This window comes from Podarcis raffonei, chromosome 11 (assembly GCF_027172205.1).
Source record: "Podarcis raffonei isolate rPodRaf1 chromosome 11, rPodRaf1.pri, whole genome shotgun sequence".
NCBI classification, from domain to species: domain Eukaryota; kingdom Metazoa; phylum Chordata; class Lepidosauria; order Squamata; family Lacertidae; genus Podarcis; species Podarcis raffonei.
In genome coordinates, this window is record NC_070612.1 from 884,979 (window position 1) to 903,867 (window position 18,889).

At 48.3% G+C, this 18,889-nt stretch overlaps 2 protein-coding genes across 8 annotated transcripts in view; one reads left to right on the forward strand and one right to left on the reverse strand.

Annotated features, from left to right (window-relative positions):
- Nucleotides 1-18,889, forward strand: part of STOML2 (stomatin like 2) — a 253,111-nt gene that overhangs the window by 128,061 nt on the left and 106,161 nt on the right. The window lies entirely within an intron of this gene.
- UNC13B (unc-13 homolog B) overlaps nt 1-18,889 on the reverse strand; it is a 154,442-nt gene that overhangs the window by 97,906 nt on the left and 37,647 nt on the right. For 3 of the 7 annotated variants that reach the window (XM_053408505.1, XM_053408502.1, XM_053408500.1), the window contains exons 8-10: nt 15,331-15,366; nt 9,416-9,638; nt 8,711-8,836 (exon numbers count right to left, since the gene is read on the reverse strand). In XM_053408505.1, the coding sequence (XP_053264480.1) occupies nt 8,711-8,836; nt 9,416-9,638; nt 15,331-15,366 (385 nt within the window). The remainder of the gene's footprint in view (nt 1-8,710; nt 8,837-9,415; nt 9,639-15,330; nt 15,367-18,889) is intronic. The other 4 variants (XM_053408507.1, XM_053408501.1, XM_053408504.1 and 1 more) reach the window with 3 other exon arrangements.

An 18,889-nucleotide genomic window follows, 5' to 3' on the forward strand; every position in this document is an offset into this window, starting at 1 on the left:
CCCTACATTCTTTTCCCGAACTCTCATCTGCTAAAGCAGAAGGGGCATCTTGTTTCAAGTCACTGCTAGCTTCTTTCTCTGTAGGTTCAGCCCTAGAGGTTTGGTCCGGTTGTTTCAAAACGCTGCCGGCATTTGTCCCTAAAAGTTCATCCCTAGAGGCTTTATCTTGTTTTGCGAGACCTTTACCAGGAACTGGGCCCACAGCCTCCTTTGCCCTGGAGCTCATTTCCTGGGGTTTTGAAGTGCCTGCGGTCTTCCCTGCAGGCTTTGAAAGGGTCTCATCTGTTGCTCCTTTAAAAATGCCAAAGAGATCACTTGTAAATGCTGGAGGAGGCCCAGTGGGCAGGGAGGAAAGGCCGAAAAACGAAGTGCTCTTCTTTTGGGCACTAGGAGCTGCTGGAGTCTGAGGCTGGGAAAAGAAGCCAGATAATGTTTTGGTTGGTTTCATCTTCGTCATGAAGCTGGAAAACATTTCAACTGAGGAATCTAGAACTGATTTGTCAGCCTCAGGTTCTTTAGGTTTCTCCTGCAGGTTAGGTGTTGCTGCTGCCATTTGAGGGAGAGGCCTCTGGCCCTGAGCCTGCTGCTCTCCTGCAGTATTTGGGGTCCTATCAGGTTGCTTGGGCTCCGGGGGCTTGACTTCAGGGGCGCTTGGTTTTTCTTCAGGTACAACCTCCTGTGAAAGGTCTCCAGGAGCAGGAGATGGCTCAAGAGCCACAGAGGTCTCATCACAAACTGGACCGGGCTCTGCCTTTTCAAAAGTCTCGTTCCCAACTAAAGGAACAAATTCCTTCTCAGAGGACATCACAATACCACCACTCTTTTCTGCATTGTCTTGCAGCTGCTCCTCTGGTTGTGGAATCTCCGGAAGGGAAGGTGCAATGTCTTCCTGCAGCGTAGGTACCTGAGAGCCAGGATCAGGATAGACTGAGTGGTCTTCTCTATCTGTACCATCATCAGGAGGTTTACTGGCCACAAAAGGTATCTCTCCCTCATTTTTCACTTCTGAAGCACTTGCTGCAGCATGCTCAGCCGCAGGAGTTTTTAACTCACTTGCCTTGTGCTCCGGGCCAACAGCCTCTTGCTTTCCAAGTACTGCTTCTATAACACCCGCCGCTGCCTCTTTATCCTTCAAGCCCTGCTGTCTGGCAAGTCCAATGCCAGAGTCAACAGAAACACACTGCTTCATAGATGGCTTTGCGTCTGCTTGCTGTTGAGGCGGCCTTCCCAGGTTGCTTGCTTGCTGCTGAGGTGGCTTTGCAATATTCCCCTTGTCAGCAGCAGCTGCCGGTGGTTTGTCATCCAGGAAGGAGGTCAGGTTGAAAAAGCTGAAGCTGGAGCTGCTCTGAGGCACGTTCTTCTTTGCGGTGGGCCCTCCGGAAAAGAAAGAAGGCATCTTGAACAGACCCTCTGCTTCCGGGGGCTTGGCATTAGGAGCTGCTGGAGCTGGGGCAGGGGCTTTCTCTGGGGCACCAAAGAAGGAGGAGAAGATGCTCTTGCCAGCCGGCTGTGGTGCCTGCGGAGGCTTCGAAGGTGCTGCCTGCGACAAGCCAAAAGGCAGGCTAAACCCAGAATCCCTGGGTGGCTGACTGGCTTTTCCTGGCTGAGTTTTACCAGGTATGGCTCCTGCATGGCCTTGCGGTCCCGGTGCAACAGCTGGTCCATGGCCATGCTGCCCTGGAGAGCGATTTGCTTGGTCCATTCGAGGGCCTGCCTGCATGGGAGGCTTGGGTTCTGCATTCCCTGCGGTGGGGATGTCCTCCTTCTTCACTTGAGCAGCCTCCTTGCCTACTTTCCCATGCTGTTCTTCCTTAGGGACTGCGGCCTTTTGGGCAGCTTCCCCACGAGCCTGCTCCACGGGGATTTGAGGAGCAGGAGTGCTGCTCTTACTTGGCTCTCTGCTACGCTGGTCCGCGTTGTCATTCGGTTTCAGGGAGGTGTGGGTTCCACTCTTTGGTGGAGCAGCGGCACTTGGTGGGGCAGGGGCTGCATCGACTTTGAAAAGATCCCCTATGGAACCAAAGAATGATGAAATGCCTGGGGGCTCCACTTTCTCCTGAGGCATTTTCTTCTCAGCTTCATTTTTCGGCAGATTTGGTTGGGGTGCTGGCGGTGGCTGTGGGGCTTTGTTGACCTGCGTTTTAAAGAAATCAAAGAACCCGGGGCCTTGACTTTTATTGGGTGCTGCGGTTGTGGAGGAGTCTTCTCCCAGGCTGAGAATCTTGAGAGCACTTTTAAACAAGGTGCCCTCAGCCTCCGTGGGCGCTTGGCTGGGGGCTGGCTGGGTTCTCTTGGGTTCATCCTCAGCCACTTTGGGTTTCTGTTGACTTGGGAGGGGAGCAGGCTTAACACTTTTATCCAGCTGACTGGTCTTGCTGTCCAAGGGACCCTGGCTTAGCTGAGAGGAAGACCTCACCAGCTGAGGCTTTTTCTGAGAAATCACTGGCTTTTCATCCCTAACAGACTTAACTAATCTGCCTCTCTCTTTTCTCTCTTGTTCATGCTCCGTGTGCTGCTGGTTTTGCATATCCTCTCCTGTTTTCCTGGGTGGCGAAGCTGGAAGAGCATCGTTTTTGTGTCCCAACACCACCGGTTCTCCTTTCTTCACAGCCGCGTCTTCCACTGTCTCATGCGCTTCCATACCCTTACCCATCAGGCCACCCAAAGCAGAGAATAAAGATGCGACTTTATTCAGAGGCGGCTTTTTATCTTCTTCAGTGGTTTTGACTTCTGTAACACTCTGAGATGCCGATGAAGGCTCAGGCTTAGCAGAAGACTGGAATATATGGAAACCAAACCGTTTTGACTGTGCACTTTCGGAAACTGTCACAGCAGGGGTCCTGTCCAGATGTTTGGGTAGAGCATCATCTTTTAGCCTCCCACTGGAAGCCACCCTGGAGTGAACTCTAAGGTCAAGGGTCAGGGAAGGCTCTTCTGAGTGCCACTCCATGTCATTCTCAGGCCTAAAGTCTACTTTGAGTTTTTGAAGTTTGTACCCTGAAAAGTCTAAAGGCTGCTCTCTCTGGTAATAAATGGACTCCTCAAACATCTGCGAAAAGGTCTCTAAATTCATGTTCATAAGTTGATCACTTCTCTGCAGAGCTACAGACAAATCAAGTGGTTTGTTTACAGAGTAATTATCCAATTGCTCCTCTTCAGCAAACCAGAATAACTCGTCTTCATTACCAAGAGGCACTTTGAAACCGCAAACGGCAATCATGTCATCTTCCAAGACAGTGTTCTGCAAAATGCTCTGCGGATAATTATAATCCCAGTAGTCTGGGTAGGTGTAAGTGTCAGGAGTGCAAATGTAGACATACTGCCCAGTGGGGTCAGTGAGCAGAGAATAAACAAACTGACCGTCCCTGTACATGTAATATCCACAATCACCATCTTCCGATGGCCACCACACGCCCTTCTCAAGCAGCATCAGCCAGTCCTGGTACTCCTGGCTATAAGATGAATAGACAAAACTGCCATCCAGGCTCAAGGACTCCTGATCAATTAAGGTCCACATATTGCCATCACATGCTGACGAATAGCTTAAGTCCATGGGCATCTCTTCCAAAATATAGCTGCAGTCATCAAATGGAGGAAAGTTTCCATTCAGAGAATGCGTTGTCCACATTTCAGTTTCTTCTAGACCTAAATCTTGTAAGTCTAACTGATCAAACGATTCGTGGGACATGACACTGAAATCCATGCTCAGAGCATCAAAATTCGCATTTGACCTCCAATCCACGACATTGGCATTGCCATCTTTTTTACACAAGTTCACTACAGCATCACTGGAGTCTGGCCATTCCAGAAACTCAGCCAGTGGGACAGAATTCTGCTGCAAGACGTAGTAAACTGGCAAGGAAACCTGGTGGGCGTTAAGAGAAAATGCTCCTGCATCATATTCCCAGTCAAAGCTAGAGTGGCTCCGTGTTTCCTCAAGAGCAAGATGCTGCTCTGAGTGGCCATACAATTTAGCATTCGGCAAAGAGGAATTGAGAAATTCATTTGACCTTTCGTTGAGAACTGCTTGATAAATATTGGAATCCGTAGGTTGTCTATAAAGAGTTGGCTGCCCCGATAAGTCTTGTATCTTTGGCTGTGAGCTTAAAGCATTCTGAGAGGGGGGGTGCCAAGGGACGGGCCCATGTCCGTTCTCCATTTTGCTCAGTTCTGGGTGAGGCAAATGACCATTCGCCTTCGCCGTCTCGGTCACTGCCTCCTCCACTTTTTCTTTTGGCCTCTGCATGAAGTTCTTTATGAAGCTGCCCGTCTCCTGTTCCCCCCCAGTGCTTTCTTGGGGACCGGGAGTCACATGTGAGCCAACGGACTTGTCACCAGAACTAGTCTCTTCGCTCCTCTCAAAAAACTTCATTATGCCCAGAGAGCCTGATTTTGACTTATCTGGCATACTTTCGGTCAGGTTTTCACTTGAAGCAAACCTAAATAATCCAGAAAGTAAGCCAGCTGATCTGCTCTTCTGGCTGTCCGTTTCATTTTTAGCATTCGACTCTTCCGTGTGGGTTATGTGGTCTGAAGACGGCCGCCGGAAGAGGCCCGAGAGCAACCCCTGCCCTGGCTGTGGGGCCTTCTTCGGAGTATCATCCATTACCTGGTCCTCTCTGATTCCACCAGGAAGCACTGGCTTTCCTGCTGTAGTCTTTAAGTCAGGTTCTTTTGTGGGGGCTGCCAACTCTCCCCTGGATTTGGAATCTTTGTGGTCCAGAGCACCCATGCCTTTGGTATCATGATCCATGTGTGCAATTTTTGAAGTGTCTGAGGTACCCTGCTTTTTATCTCCACTTTTTGGTGCACCCAGACCATCTTCTTTACTGGTTTCTTTCCTCCTCGCCGGCTCCTCTTTTCTCTGCCGTGCTTCGGGAACTGCCTGAGACTTTGACGAGTCCATTTTGACAGCTTCCGTGTTGCTGCTTTTGTGACCCTCTTCAGCCTTTGCTGGCTTGCCACCAAAACTTGGTGGGGCAGTTTGATCTTTAGAAGCTGTCAGGTTTTCCACAGAAGCAGCTTTCAAGAAGGAAGTGAAAATTCCTGGCTTCTCTTTGTTGTCCTGCGGTGGTTTGTCTGAAAAGCCAAAACCGCTCAAAAAGGGAATCTGGAGCTTACCGGTGAAAGGGAAGTTGGGTTCGCTGCTTGCGGAGCTCGTTTTCCTGACATCATCTTCAGAACGGTGACTTTTCCCCAAGCCCGGTGGTGGCTCCTTTGGCACAGTTTCAGTAGCAGAAGAAGGGAGTAGCATCTGGCTGAAGGATTTCTTAAGTGGACTGAAAAAGCTCTCAGATGGTTCCACCTGCTCCAACGGCGGAGCGTTACCAGCCTCCTTCTTGGCTTCACTTGGCTTGTTTTCTGGCACTTTCCCTGCAGGTTGTGGACTTCTTGGCATGTCTGGGTGTTCTTTAACAACTTTATCTGGCTGACTTGTGGCCTGTGGCGCCACATCAGAAGCCTTCTGTGGCCCACTTGCCTGCTTGGGAACAGCCAGACTCTCAAAACTGGCTTTCAAGCTGAAAGAACTAACGGAGCTCGACAGCTTGCCAAAGATGGAGGAGACGGGGCCGCTGCTTGCGCTCGCTTCTGCCTCGCTCTTGCTCGTTTCGGGAGGCGCAACGTTGGTGGGTTTTGTCGCGTTGCCTTCAGCTGCCTTCCCACCTGCCTTGGCTTCAGAAGCACTGGCATGCGTGGCTTCCACCTTCACAGCCTCCTCCTGTTTTGCAGTCTCTTTTTTCGGTGCTTCCTTTTCAGAGAAGATTTTCAAAGGGTTGAACATGCCGAAGACGGAGTTCACAACTGAGCTGGGGTCCAGAGAAGGGGGCGGAGCAGCGTTTGCTGAAGCATCCTGGACACTTGGAGGAGCCTTGTTGTCTCCTCCTGTCTTTTCCGGGATGCTGGCCTTGGCATCACCGGCTTCTCGCTCACGGCTACTCTGGGTCACAGAAGGGGAAGTTGCAGTGGGCAACCTGGCATCCGATTTGCTTTCTGCTTTCAGTTCTGGAGAGGCACCCTCAGACTTAGGCTTACTTGAAAACAGACTTGTGGTGCCTCCCTCAGGTTGACCAGGGGCTTCAGATTTCTCTGGTGTGGGAGATACAAGTTTTTCAACTGAGGCTGTTAAGTGCTTTGTTCCTGAGCCCACTTTTTCGGTGAAAGAACTAAATAAGGAGCTGACCGTGTTCTTTACCCCAGACAAGTCTGGCAATGCCTCTGTTATGCCTTTGCTGCCCTCGCTCTCCTCTGCGGCAGAAGCAGCTGGCTTTGCATGTTCCAAAGGGGCACTTTCCTCCGCCAACTTATCAGCACCGGCCAGTTTGGGAGAGGCACAATCGCTTGCGTTTTTGCTCGCAGGAAGGGTTTCAAATTTACTAATCTCCTCCTCTTTTTCAGCTAAGTATTCAGACACAGTTTCAACTAAGCACTGCAGTTCATCCATTGTGTCCACGTATTCTTCCGTTGGCTCTTCAACAGGAGAGAGGGTCAAGTCTTGCTTAAGAAAGCCGTGCTTTCCTCCTCTCATCCTATGTGAGTTTTTGTCCCTTGGTAACAGGGATATGGCACTTCCAGTACGGGCGTCAGTAAGGTCTCCAACATGGCGAACACTGGATTCACGCCATGCTTGGGAAAGTATTGCTATTTCTTCCATTTCCTCATCATCATCCGAAACTGGGGAGTACAGCAGTACACTGGACGAACAGCTGCCAAACTCTTTAAGGGCACCCATTGGCACAAAAGAGTGAGCTGGCTGTTCTGAATGGATCTCATTTTCACCATCAAAATGGACTGATCCCGAGTCATGCTTTGCGCGTTGGTTAGCGGACAACTTGCCACTCTTGACTAGAAGGCCATTCTTGTATGGACGCAGAACTGGATATTCCGGTAACTGTTCTTCACTTTCAATGGGGCTGCTGCCCCATTTCTCAGTTTCATCATAATCAGGATATAGGTTATGTTCAGTTCTTGCTTTAATGCTGCCTGAAGAAAATCTCCGGTTACCACTGCTTTGCAGTATAGTTCGGTCGCATTCTTCAAAATTGTTATATCTCAGCTTCTTCTTTCTTCTCCTGTCTATTGTGTCATATTCCTCTGGATAGCAAGGAACATCGGGATTTCCCGATTCTGGGCAAGCCTTCCATGAGTATCTTCCTCTTTCATGATGGCCAAAGTTCTCCCTTTTCGAGAGCCTCGGGCTCCTTCGTCCCTGTGAACTTCTAGTCCTGTGACTTTTTTCTAAAAAATCTTCTATTAACTGTTTGCCTAATTCCTCATAGTTCTCTTCACACTCTTCCTGTTCTTGGCCAACTTCGTAATCAAATGGAATGATCCTGACTTTCCCATTGCTAACTAAAGATCCTGGTCTGATACGTGTGGAGGGGGAAAATATAAGAAGGACAGAAGGGCAAAGAAAAAAAAGGAAAGAGCAGGAGGGGTGAAAAAAGAGCTTTAAACACAAAACTTGCAAAGGAGCATTTCATAAAGACCAAATGATATTGTGAATCACATGCAGAAAGCATATTAAAATATCATAACAATGAACCCATTTATTAACACAAAATGTTAGGAATCTCTCTTTTACTATTATTGCAGCTAAATAGTAGGGTTGTAAGGGTAGGAGAACATGAAACATGTATACCAGTGTTATGTATACTATAAAGTGATATATGGTATGTTATTTATAAGCTTCTGTTAAGAACAGGAATTGCAAATTAAAAATGTCAATGAGCAGCTACCTAAAATGTTACAAGTCACTTTCTGGAGCGTCTCAACGGAGTTTATCCCACAGAAAGCAATGATGGCCACCAACTTGGATTAAGAGAGGATTAGACAAATTCGTGGGGGGAAAGGGCTGTCAAAGTCTACTAGCCATGACGGCTCTGCTCTGTCTCGCAGGCGGAGATGCTTCTGAGCCCCAGTTGCTGGAAACTGCAGGAGAGAAGAAGAGGGCTCTGGAGCTCAGCTCCTCCTTCTGAGCTTCTCCCAGGCATCTGGTCAGTCACTGTAAGAACAGGATGCTGGAGAAGGAGGGCCACTGGCCTGATCCAGCAGGACTCTTGCCATCTCCTGATTTTAAGAAGGGGCATTTGCAACAGACTAATAATAAGTTATTACACTAAGCACACAATAAAGTGCATCGATTAATTAAATTTGCAATGTGACAAAACAAAAAAACAGGAAAAACCCATTACCTTACTTGTGGTTTATCGCTAGAGGTAAATAAATTAAAAACAACAACCATGTTGATAAGGCGCAAAATGAGGAACCGTTCCAATTATTATTTGGGGTTACTTCCATTAACCATGTGGACAGCACAAACAAGATTATGATGGGCAAGTCAGAGTTGGAAACATGAATCCTAAAAACTCCAGCTACAGTATTGACAGGACAATTAGAAACCAAAGTAATTATATGAGGATAAATTAGATAGATCTAAGATTCTAAAGGCCTAGTTTGGAGGAAAGCTAATGATTTGCATCACTTCTCTCTTTAGAGGGCTGGTACAAATGTTCTACATTTTTCCTAAGGAGGAAGTCAACAGAAACAAAAACCCAGTTGAAACAAGAGAAGCAACAGAAAACAGCCAGCCGGCAACTATACTTGGAAGAGGATGAATTCATGCAAACACTGATAGCCAGCCCAGGAACCCCAGCAGACCAAAGCCACGTCACGAGACACGGACACAGAGGCTTCGGAGAGGGTCACCCACCTATCAGACACCTCTAGTGAGTGCCGGCTCTCTAATGACAGCTGGCGGCTTGTCATTTGACTTGACTGTGATGCAGATCCCAGGTCAGTTCGGCCACTCACAGTGGAGTCTAAGCTATGGCGCCTTCTTCAAAAAGGCAAGGAGACGTTGGGAGACGTGAAGGACAAGAGCAACACAGAAGGTTCAAACAGCTTAGTATTGTAAAATGGAAAGTGAAAGCAAGTGTGTGGCGTGTGGGACTGGGGGTTGCGCAATCATGCCAGGAGTCTGGATGGGTGCAAGACAACGGAAGCCAAATCCCGGCAAGAGGGGCATCCTGAGGGGCAGCACGCCTTGCAATCTCAAGTGAAATTGATCCACATATTGTCAGTCACTCTTGGTCTCTCAGGGCGACAACCTGGGGATCCCAAAATTCCACAGCAAAAAGAACTGCTTACCACCAGCTCTGCTTCGCAAGGAGGAGGCTCAGCTGCAAAGCTCTCTTTGCTCCCATTGGGCTATTCTGGGGGGGACCAGTGTCTGGCAGCTGTTGCTCACTGCTCTTCTGTCACCCCTGAAGCAGCAAAATGGCTTTTCTTTTAAGAACCTGACCACAAGAGAGTCTGAAGCAGCCAGCCCCAGTCTTAGTAGCTTACGGTGAGTTTCTCCTGCCAATAAATTTGTGTTGGGGGAGAGAAAACGCCCTGGTTCCAAGGGGGTACCTACCTGATGGCTGCTCGTTCGTGGTAATCCAAATCATAGCCGTGCAGGGACTCCACACAGCACTCTCGGGGGACCCCCTGCTGCTGCAGGCGGGAAGCCACGGGGAACTGGTGCACCGAAGCATTGGGCTGCGAGGTAGTGTGGTACTGGGGAGGAATGCTGTTGCTGGTCTCACTGCGGTAGTCACTGTCTCTGTCATCCACAGCACTATCGTGGTCTTCAAAAGCTAGAAGACAGGAGAAGGTTGAGCAGCGTCTCCCAGTCCAAGATCGGGACACTTCAGACAAAAGCACCTTTCAAGCGAGCTTGTTTGTCTTACGAGACAAAGTAAAGGGCAGCCTAAAGGAAGAGCTTCTTTGCAAGGTTGCAGGCAGCACTGCCCTGCTTCTCCCCTCTCTTCCAAGGAGCCCTCAGCTAAGTAGCATCTCTCCAACCAGGAATGGGGAGGAAACATAAGTGGAAAGGACAGTCATGGCACATTTGGGAGTCAGGAAGAGGAAAGCATCTGTGACGGTGCATTGAGAAATACCTTGTGTGCACAACTGACAACATTTCCATTTAGGGGTATTTTAGAAGGTGCCCACTGAAACAAACAAGTCAAGTAAACATCACCCAAGGGGAAAGGAAGGACACTAGCTTGAATGGCAGCTCCGTCCCTCCCAGGAAGTTGCCCAGGGCTGGGGGGCAGAGGGAAGGGGAGCAGGAACAAACTGGCAGGATGTGCTGGCAGGTTGTTCTTGCGAGTGCCTAGGGTGATCACAGCTTAAGTATTTCTTTTTTGGTTGACAAAGTGGGAATGGTAAGGAGAACCGGCAACTTTTGCGGAGCTCAAAGGAGGGACTGCAGGAAAGTGACTACGCAACATCGACCCACAAGCTACAACCACCACCGAGCAACGGAGGGAGGACAATCTAACAGAAGCACTGTCTGAAGAGGGCAGATCTGAGCCAGGATGCCGGACGCCTCTTCCAGCATCCGCATGGTATAGTTGGCAGCTCCTCTGCCTCACTTGAATTTGTGGTCTGGAGAGCCCAGGCAAAACTGCCCACCAGAAATGGAACAGGGCTTGCTTCTTACAACCCTTTTGGTTCCAGACTCTCTTCCATTTATTCAATATAAGGGCTAGTTTCTACAGAAACAAGCTGTTCCTTGCCCCCCGCCCAGCCAGCCTGCTCCTCCCCCCGACATAAAGTGGAATTGCAACATGCATCTTAATAAGGAAGAAAAAACAGAATATGAAGCATCCTTAGCCAAGAACAACTTCAAACAGGCTTTCAACTTCTCTGGAGTAATTTGATTGTCCATGCTGGAAATGACACCATCTCCTGCTTTTTAAGCTGCCTTGGGTGGAAGCATTCTTGCTCATCTGCTAGGGGAAAGGGCTGATTTCAGTGTACTAAAATTTCTGGATTCACATGAAGGTGCTTATCTTGGCTGTTTGGTGGAATATAAATATAAATGAAGAGCAATTATCAATTTCTCTCTCTTTCTTCAAAGGAGAGACGAAGTCCCTTTCAAAAGTACATCTGTATCTGAGCAGGCAACCAATGTGGCAGAACAAAGTACCCCTTAAGGATGTTTCTTGATGTGCAAAGGAAGGGGCAGTATCCCAAAATGAGACCACCACCTGAAAGCCCAAAATGTTCCTGGTTCTGCTCCATGTTGTGCTTGAGCAGGTTTGTGAGACTGGGAGAGAACCTGCAGCAGTTGAGACATGGCTCTCCACCTTGATTTCCTGGTGAGCGTGAGCCTAGGGGTAGTCAGTTACAGCTCTAGAACATCATCCCAGGGGAACGTCCTCCTCCTGGGCCCATCGCCACATGGGAATGAACAAGAGCTCCCGCTCATTCTCATGGGGTCCCATGGAAGTTATTTTAAAAGGATTGTGCCTTCAGCAGGTTTTCTAGGAGGCCATCTCCATCATTTGATGTGTCACCTCAAGGGGGTGATTTTCATTGCTAACCCTGATCTGATTTAAAGTGTGGCTTCCTGCAGAAGGGTCATTTAGCATGGTGGCATCTGCCATGCCATGTGGAGCAAGCCCTCTGCCCCTAGAAACAAGGCCTGTGTCAATAATGTTAATTCTTTCCGTGTCTTTTCCCCTACCTAAGCATTTTCAGATGAGCGGTACTGACCCCTGAGCAACCGCAGAATTGTTTTTTTTATTAGGAGGCTATGTTGTTTTATTATGTATTGTATGGAGGTTTTCTTTTTTAATTCTTGAGTATACTGTTTTGGGATTTTAAAACAGTAAACTAATGTATGTTTACTTTTAAAAAAACCACTAATATGGGTATTTTAATTACGTAAGCAAATGTTTGAGAATAGGTGAAAACACATCACCATAACTGCAGGGAGAGAAGGTGGCGGGAGGCCTCGCCAAGAAGGGCCCCCTGTTCCAAGAAAAAGAATCTAATGTCTGTGGTGTTGGGGGGGTCTCCTACATGGGAGGGAGATGCAGGTGTCATAAAGAGCATTTCAGGCACTACTCTGAGGGGCTGGAGGAAGAGGAGGAGGAGGGGTGGAGGGCAGTGAATGAGAAACCCCACGCAGAGACCAATTGCATTTTCATTCCTCAGACAAAGCAGAGTGACAACAACTTCCCCAACCAGCTCTGGGTGTGCTGCTTTGATTGATGATTGATTGATTGATTGATTGATTGATTGATTTCATAAAAATTTATGTACCGCTTAACTGTAATAATAATAATGTATTGTAGAACTGTAGAAAACCTCAAAGCTGTCTACGAAAAGAATAGAGCAGAAACCAATCTGGATGCTTTGTATTTTACAAGTGCCTCCATTCTGGCTTCAAAACAGTCTCCCCCAACAGAAGAATCACTGAATCAAGCCCCTGTCTCCACCAGCATCTCACGCCAGGCAAAGACTTTTCCCGCCCTTGCCCCAACCGGTATGAACAGTTTCACACAAGCAGCTCTGAAGAATGGACCAGGTTTCGGGAGGGGAAAGAGGGATGCTCCATTTTGCAAGACCACGTGGTATTCATGCACAGTCTAGAACGAAGAAGGGCTCAGAGGCTCACATCCCACAGCGGCATGTTCACCAGGGTGCTACTACCACCCAGAGTCTGGGCTGGGGGAAGAGAGGAAGCAAAGAGAAAGAGGGGTGAAGAGGTTAGAGTAGCAACTAAAGGAAGGAAAGTCCCCTCCAAGCAGAGCTGGAGGGAGAGGGAATCCAAGGTCATTTTTAAGCACAAAGCATGGCTCTAGTCTCAGAATATTGTCCATTTTCACAAGCCCTTTGATTTGTTGTGCTTGAGTTTGTGTCTAGCATGGGGTCCCTTGCCACTACCACAGGCCTGACTGCCCAGCTAATGCCGACATGAGGAGCATGAGGAGCCAGGCAGAGGAGACAAAACTTACAGGCAATGTGTTCTCAAAATAACTGACAAATCGACAGTGTGTGTGTGTGTGTGTGTGTGTGTGTGTGTGTGTGTGTAAGCTTTTCTACAGTCCAACAGTTTATTGATCCTGGAACCTTGCCAGCAAGCACAGGAACAGCACTTACTGTGAGAGGGGCTGGCGGAACATCTTCTCTTCAAAAGGTCCAAATGTCTCATGAACAACAAATCTTTGAAACACATTTCACAACACAGAGGCACAATGCAGCGAGAACTTTAAAAGGTTTACTGGGAAAGACAGTCTTCTGCTCATATTAAAAGGGCAAAAGGCGTTGAGTGAAAAGAGAGGGTGGGTCTCTGGCTATGGCTTCCCTATTAATTTATTATTATTATTATTATTATTATTATTATTATTATTATTATTATTATTAAAGGGCTTGTGAGAATTCTATGGCCAGACATTTACGTCTTCTCCCCCTGCTTCTCTCCAAAGCAAGGGAGGCTGCCTTTCACATGGAAAAGGAGACTGAAAACCTAATTACTCCCCCATTAGCCTTTAAGAAAGGTTTTCTTTTAAAAAAAAATCCCTCCTGAAATCCAGGCAACTGAATGTCAAGGTGGGATGAGTGGGAGAGCTGCAGTGTGAATGTGAGTTTTAAGTGTCTTCTCTTCCACAAGAGAACAGCAGGCATTCAAGATGAGTGCGACTCCACGCCAAAAGCCTTGTCTCAAGGTGGCAGTCCACAAAAGTAGATCCTGTCAAAAAAGATAAGAGCTTCCCCAGAAATAGAGGGCTTGCCCTTTCCTCATCTGATGTTTGTTGGAAAAAGAGAAGTAGCCTGCCCTGTACCTTCCCGCTGCTGCTGCTGCTGCTGCTACTACTGCCGCTCGGGAGGAAGGCTGCTCTGCAGCGAAAGAGGCTACTGAACTGGCTGCAGGACATTCTGCACATGTCCCCCATTGTATCGAGGAAACACTAGCTGGGAGAAATCTCCATCAGCTCCAGGGAACCAATGCTAAACTCACAGCACACCCAAATGCTTTGCTTCCCTGCTGCTCCCCGGGGAGATGAACAGAGTGGCTTTGCACCCCACGCTTGGCAGGGGAGAGGGGTCCATTGCTGCCACAGAGGAAGATGGGGACATCCTCTCCCATCACAGAACTGCTGGGGCTCCGCTGAGAGGTCTGGCAGGAAACCTGCCTTCTCTCCCGCAAGAAGGCACTTCTGATCCCAGAGGGTGGAAGAGAAGGGCAGAACAAAAGTGAAGGTGCAGATGGGCACACCCTGCGTTAAAGCCTTGCGCAGAAGAGGCCCACTGGCCAAGCCTCGTGCCACCTGGGACCCCCAAGGTGCGCACACCTGGCAAGCTCCGCAAGCCTCTTGCTTTGAGATCACCAGTTGACAACAACCTGTTAGAAAATTAATCCTCCTCAACTCAGCAGAGCAGGTTCCTCGGGAAACTCCCCAAGGGCCAACGGTCCGTATTAATGGGGACACCGGTGCCAGGCAGTGTAGAGGAGACAGGCACAGGCTCCTCAGCACCGGCAAATGTCACCGCTCACAGGGCTTCGCATCAGAGTGGCCTCCGCAATCTGCCCACGGCACCGAGTTAATCAGCCCAGAGGGCGAGGTTGGGATTATGGGATCTCAGGAGGGGGAGAGACTCCTCGACTGCGAGATTGTTATTCTTTGTGAAAACCTCTCACTGCTCTGCAAGGTATACGGGTAGGAGGAGAGCACGCCTGTCACTTTGGCGAATGCCACACGCCGATCTGACTTTCAAAAGAGCAAGCGGGAGGCAGGGAAGGCTGAGCCTGCTGGCTTCCTCCCCCCACCCTGGCATTTGAAGACCCATCTGGTGGGAAAGGCACAAGTTCCTACTTGGAGGAAGGGGGCAGGGCAAGAAAGCAAAGCTTGGCCCCCCCCCCCCAACCCAGGCCCCAGACGCTCTTCATGGTGCAATTGGGCAACACTGGGAAACTGAAGCTTCACCAAAAATTTGCAACATGGACAGGTGTCTTATCTATCTGAAAAGGGGGGAGAGGGGTCTAGAGTTAATGAGGAGGGGCACATGACAAACAGAAGGAGAAATGCATACAAGCACTGGACACATGAAGGAGGACCAGGGCTGAGTCCGGTTCCCCCGGGGTGGAGAGCAGCAGTTTTCCTGATCCTGAGAAACAGGACACACTCTAGACCTTTCCTGATGGATCAGCAGCCTGTCCTTTTATGCTCAATAGCCATTTTTGTTTTTCGCAATTGGGAACCCATAGCAGCTGCTGTGTTGGGGGTCATTGGGGAGGCCGCGTGGCCCTCAAAGGCACCAGGCAAGAGAACATCCCTATTCTAAGGTACCATTCATTAGTTCACATTGCAAGGGAGAGGCATGGTAGGATGGGCACACACAATAACGGAATTCAACAAAGTAAAAAATAGCAGAAGGTCGATTGCATTTCACTCTTATGCATGAATACCCAAGATATCCTCAGCCTGGAGCATGGGGAAGCAATTCTGAACCGGAGAACTAGAAAGAAATTATTATTAAAGTGTTACATACTCTGCTCTTCTCCCCATCCGAAATAACTCCAGCTGCCTGCATGCAACAAATGGAAGGAAAAAATAGGAATGGAAAAAGTATAGATAAATATGACAAGTGAGAAGGGTTTGATGATATGTTTGCTGGGCAGAAGCTTAAAATTTAAAACATGTTTATTTTTGCCATGACAATATCCTACATTTTTCAGCAACTTACCACCTGTTGAAGACTTCTTAACTTGTGAGAAGATGGAAAATTGTACATGAATATTGAAGATTGCCAAGTCAATCTTTGAATTAATGGACAGCCCATCCCTTAAGCAGACCCTGCCCACATTAGGCAGGTCACTGTACAGCCATTCATTCAGCAGAAAACAACACTTGTTTTTAGTGAAGCGTTGAAATGGCAAATCCACTTGGCCAGTGTCATCATCTTAAGGAAGCCCCTTCTGGCCCAGTGCAACACCCCTTGCTCTCATTCCCAGAGAGTCGTAAGAGTCCATCTCCCCACCCTGATCCCTTCACCTCAGCCCCTCCAAGTCCTCGCTTTTCATTCTCCCACCAACTCATGACCTTTCTGTTGCCATCCCTACGTGAGCATTGCCTTTGTGGGGAAGCTCAAACATTCAGCAATGGCCAGCCGGAGCCCCTTGGAAACTCGCCAGCAGGGCTTGAAGTTAATTGAAAAGTCACGATAAACCTATTCTCTACACATTTGTCTGATCTACTGCCTAAGCCTTCGGAGCTATTGCTCATGTGGTGGTGGGGAACTCCAAAATTCAGCCGCGATTTGTGTGCAGCGCTTTCCTTCTCTTCGTCCCAAGCCCACCACCAAACACCAAATGATGACAGTTCCTTTTAGAAGCAAATTAGACAGGTCAAAATACAGATCCTGGGAGGAATCTGCTCTCCATTGTGAAAACTGGCCCTTAATTTCTAACTCTGCCTTCAGGGAGGTCTCCCGAAATCTGCATTGGATAGACACAGTTTAAACCTATTCATAAACGATTTTCAGTTGGGGTGAACCCCGAAATAAAGAGGGGGTGGTTCTTTCATATTTTTTTCTTCGTGCCAAAATAACCTTACAGAAGTGAAAATAAAACCTATGACTGAATGTTATCACAGTGTGAACCTTTTATTACTCCAATTACCACCACTATTTACTACTTGTAATAGTGAACTGTTTTTGTTTGCAAAGAGACCATCTCCAATACTTATTTAAAATTTAGATTTCTCACCAAGGGTCTCAAAGTCGTTTCCCGGAACAGAAATACAGATTAAAAACCAGATACAATTTAAAATCAAAACAGCATGAAAAAATACAGAACTGTCACCTCACTTCCATTCCCTGCTTCCCAACACAGACCCAGGCATTAAGGACCCTTCGCTCACGGGCTCCCTTTCCCAGGGAATATTTGCAAGTATTTCTGATGCTCTCTTGAAAGAGCAGCTGCTTCTCTTGTCTTTCCTATGGCCCAGCTGTTTTTATATGATGTGCTTTTCGAGATTTGGTAAAAATGGACAACTGGAAGACCATTCCAGGAACTGGCAGGGCAGTATTTCGGCAGTGGTGGAGGAGAGGTGGATGGTCCTCCCACTCCCAAACTCCTGGCAGCAACAAATCTGGGTTGGGAGAGGCTTTACAGGAATCCACAGTGCAGGAAACTAATGACTTAGCACACAACTGGGGCATGAGCTTTTCATCTTACCGGGCTAGATCAGCAGCAAATATTAATAGCAGGTTTGTTCGGTTTGGGGGTTTCTTTAGGAAAGGGGAAGGAGAGGTTAAAAAAAAATGCTTGCTTGAGCTTTTTATAGGTCACATAAATTCACACAACGATAGTAAATTGTTTGACAAGTCCTTCACCAACACAGAGTCTTTCATCTCAGCCATGTCACATTTTAGTAATACGTTTGCCAACCTGCCATCACAAAACATTTAACAAAACAAGGCGGGGGAGGTTCTATGAGCAAATATCTGACAGCCCAGGCGCTATTAAATTGGTTATTGGCTTACTAAAACTGAGCTCCTGGTTTTCAACAGTCTGAAGATGGAATGCATCTGTTGGGTCTGTAAGGTCCAGCCAGGCCTGCAATGGCTGGATTCCTCAGTCTCAAAAAATAAACCATGGAATTGCTAGTCTCTTCTTCGAAGCATCTCATGGGGAACGAGATCCCACCTTCTGTGAGTCAGCTGAACGCACAAAGCCTCCTTAGGCAAAGTCAGGCTGCTCAGCTCCCCAAGGCCTTTCACAGCACTGCCACCCAAAATCCTTTTCAACTGAAGTGCCAGGAATCAAACTTGGGACCTGCCACTCAGCTGTGCCCCAGCTCAAGCCCGAGTTTGAATCCAGAACTTTAAACGCCTTGACTCTGGTCAGCAGCAGCTTCCCCACCCTCCGGGATGCACCAACTTTTCTCTTCCAAGCTGGACTTTCCCCATCCTAGTCAGGCACAGAAAACATTTCTCATCTTTGCTGCTCTCCTCCAAAGCCTTGTGTTGGCTTATTCCCCAAAACCCTGTGACTAAAACTAAAAAGTTATCGCATAGCACGACATCTCAGCAGCACAGGAAGCCAGCTGGACTGCCATTGATCCCACATCTATACTTTTATAACGGGTTGTGAAGAAAGCAAAGAGGAGACCTTTGAAATAAGGGTCTTCAAAGCACCCAGGGCTGTTGTGTTCCAGCCACCCACCCACACGCCAGCGAGAGGAGCCTGAAGACATGATGTTCCTTTGGGTTTAAAAGCTACAAACCAGCCACACAAACCTCTGCAGAGAAATGCCAGAAAGCATCTCTGTCGCTAGTCCAGCTTACAAGAAATACTTCTTGCTTCCCCCTCCTGCTTGGCTAAGGCCCCCTTGTAAAATGACTCAGATCTTCTGGAAAGACCAACACCTTCCAATTAATGCTACAAAGAAGGCTCAATGGTGCCAGGATCGGGAGGGGAGCTGGGAGAGACCACAGCAAAGGCTGGAGGCTGTGTGGAATCCAAAGGGCTGAACGCTGCCGCCATGTTCCCAGAGAGGGACTCTCAGAAAACTATCATCTCCCTTTCTGTCTTGAAGCTGCGCCGATTAGTCATTCCTCTCTGGCAGCCGAGGTGGGTCTGTCGGAGCCGCAGGCAGAGTGCAGGCAGCCCCTAATCAAACTTAACAAGCAAAACCTGCTCACAGGAACACAGCACAGCAGGTCTGGAGACAACTCAGGTAGAGAAGGCACACAGCCTTCCCAAATGAGCTTCAGCACCTTGCCTCATCACGGCTGCAAGAATACCCGTTTAATCCGACAAGCAGCGGGAGGCTTCCCACGCCCTTTTTTCCACGGAGATTAGTGGTCTCTGAGCACACCTAGGTTGCATTTCTGCTTTTGGGCCCTTCATCAATCACTCGTCGTCTGGGCTCCTGGGGGAGTTTATAGCTGACGTAGGTCTGAGTCTGGCCAGTATCTGGAGGGGAGACCGTCTGTGAAATTTTCCACCAAAGCACGGTACCTTCCAGGAGGGAAGAAAACCAGGTATCCATGTAAATAAACAGAAGCTACAAGCATTGGAGTTATCAGGGATGTTCATTGTTTC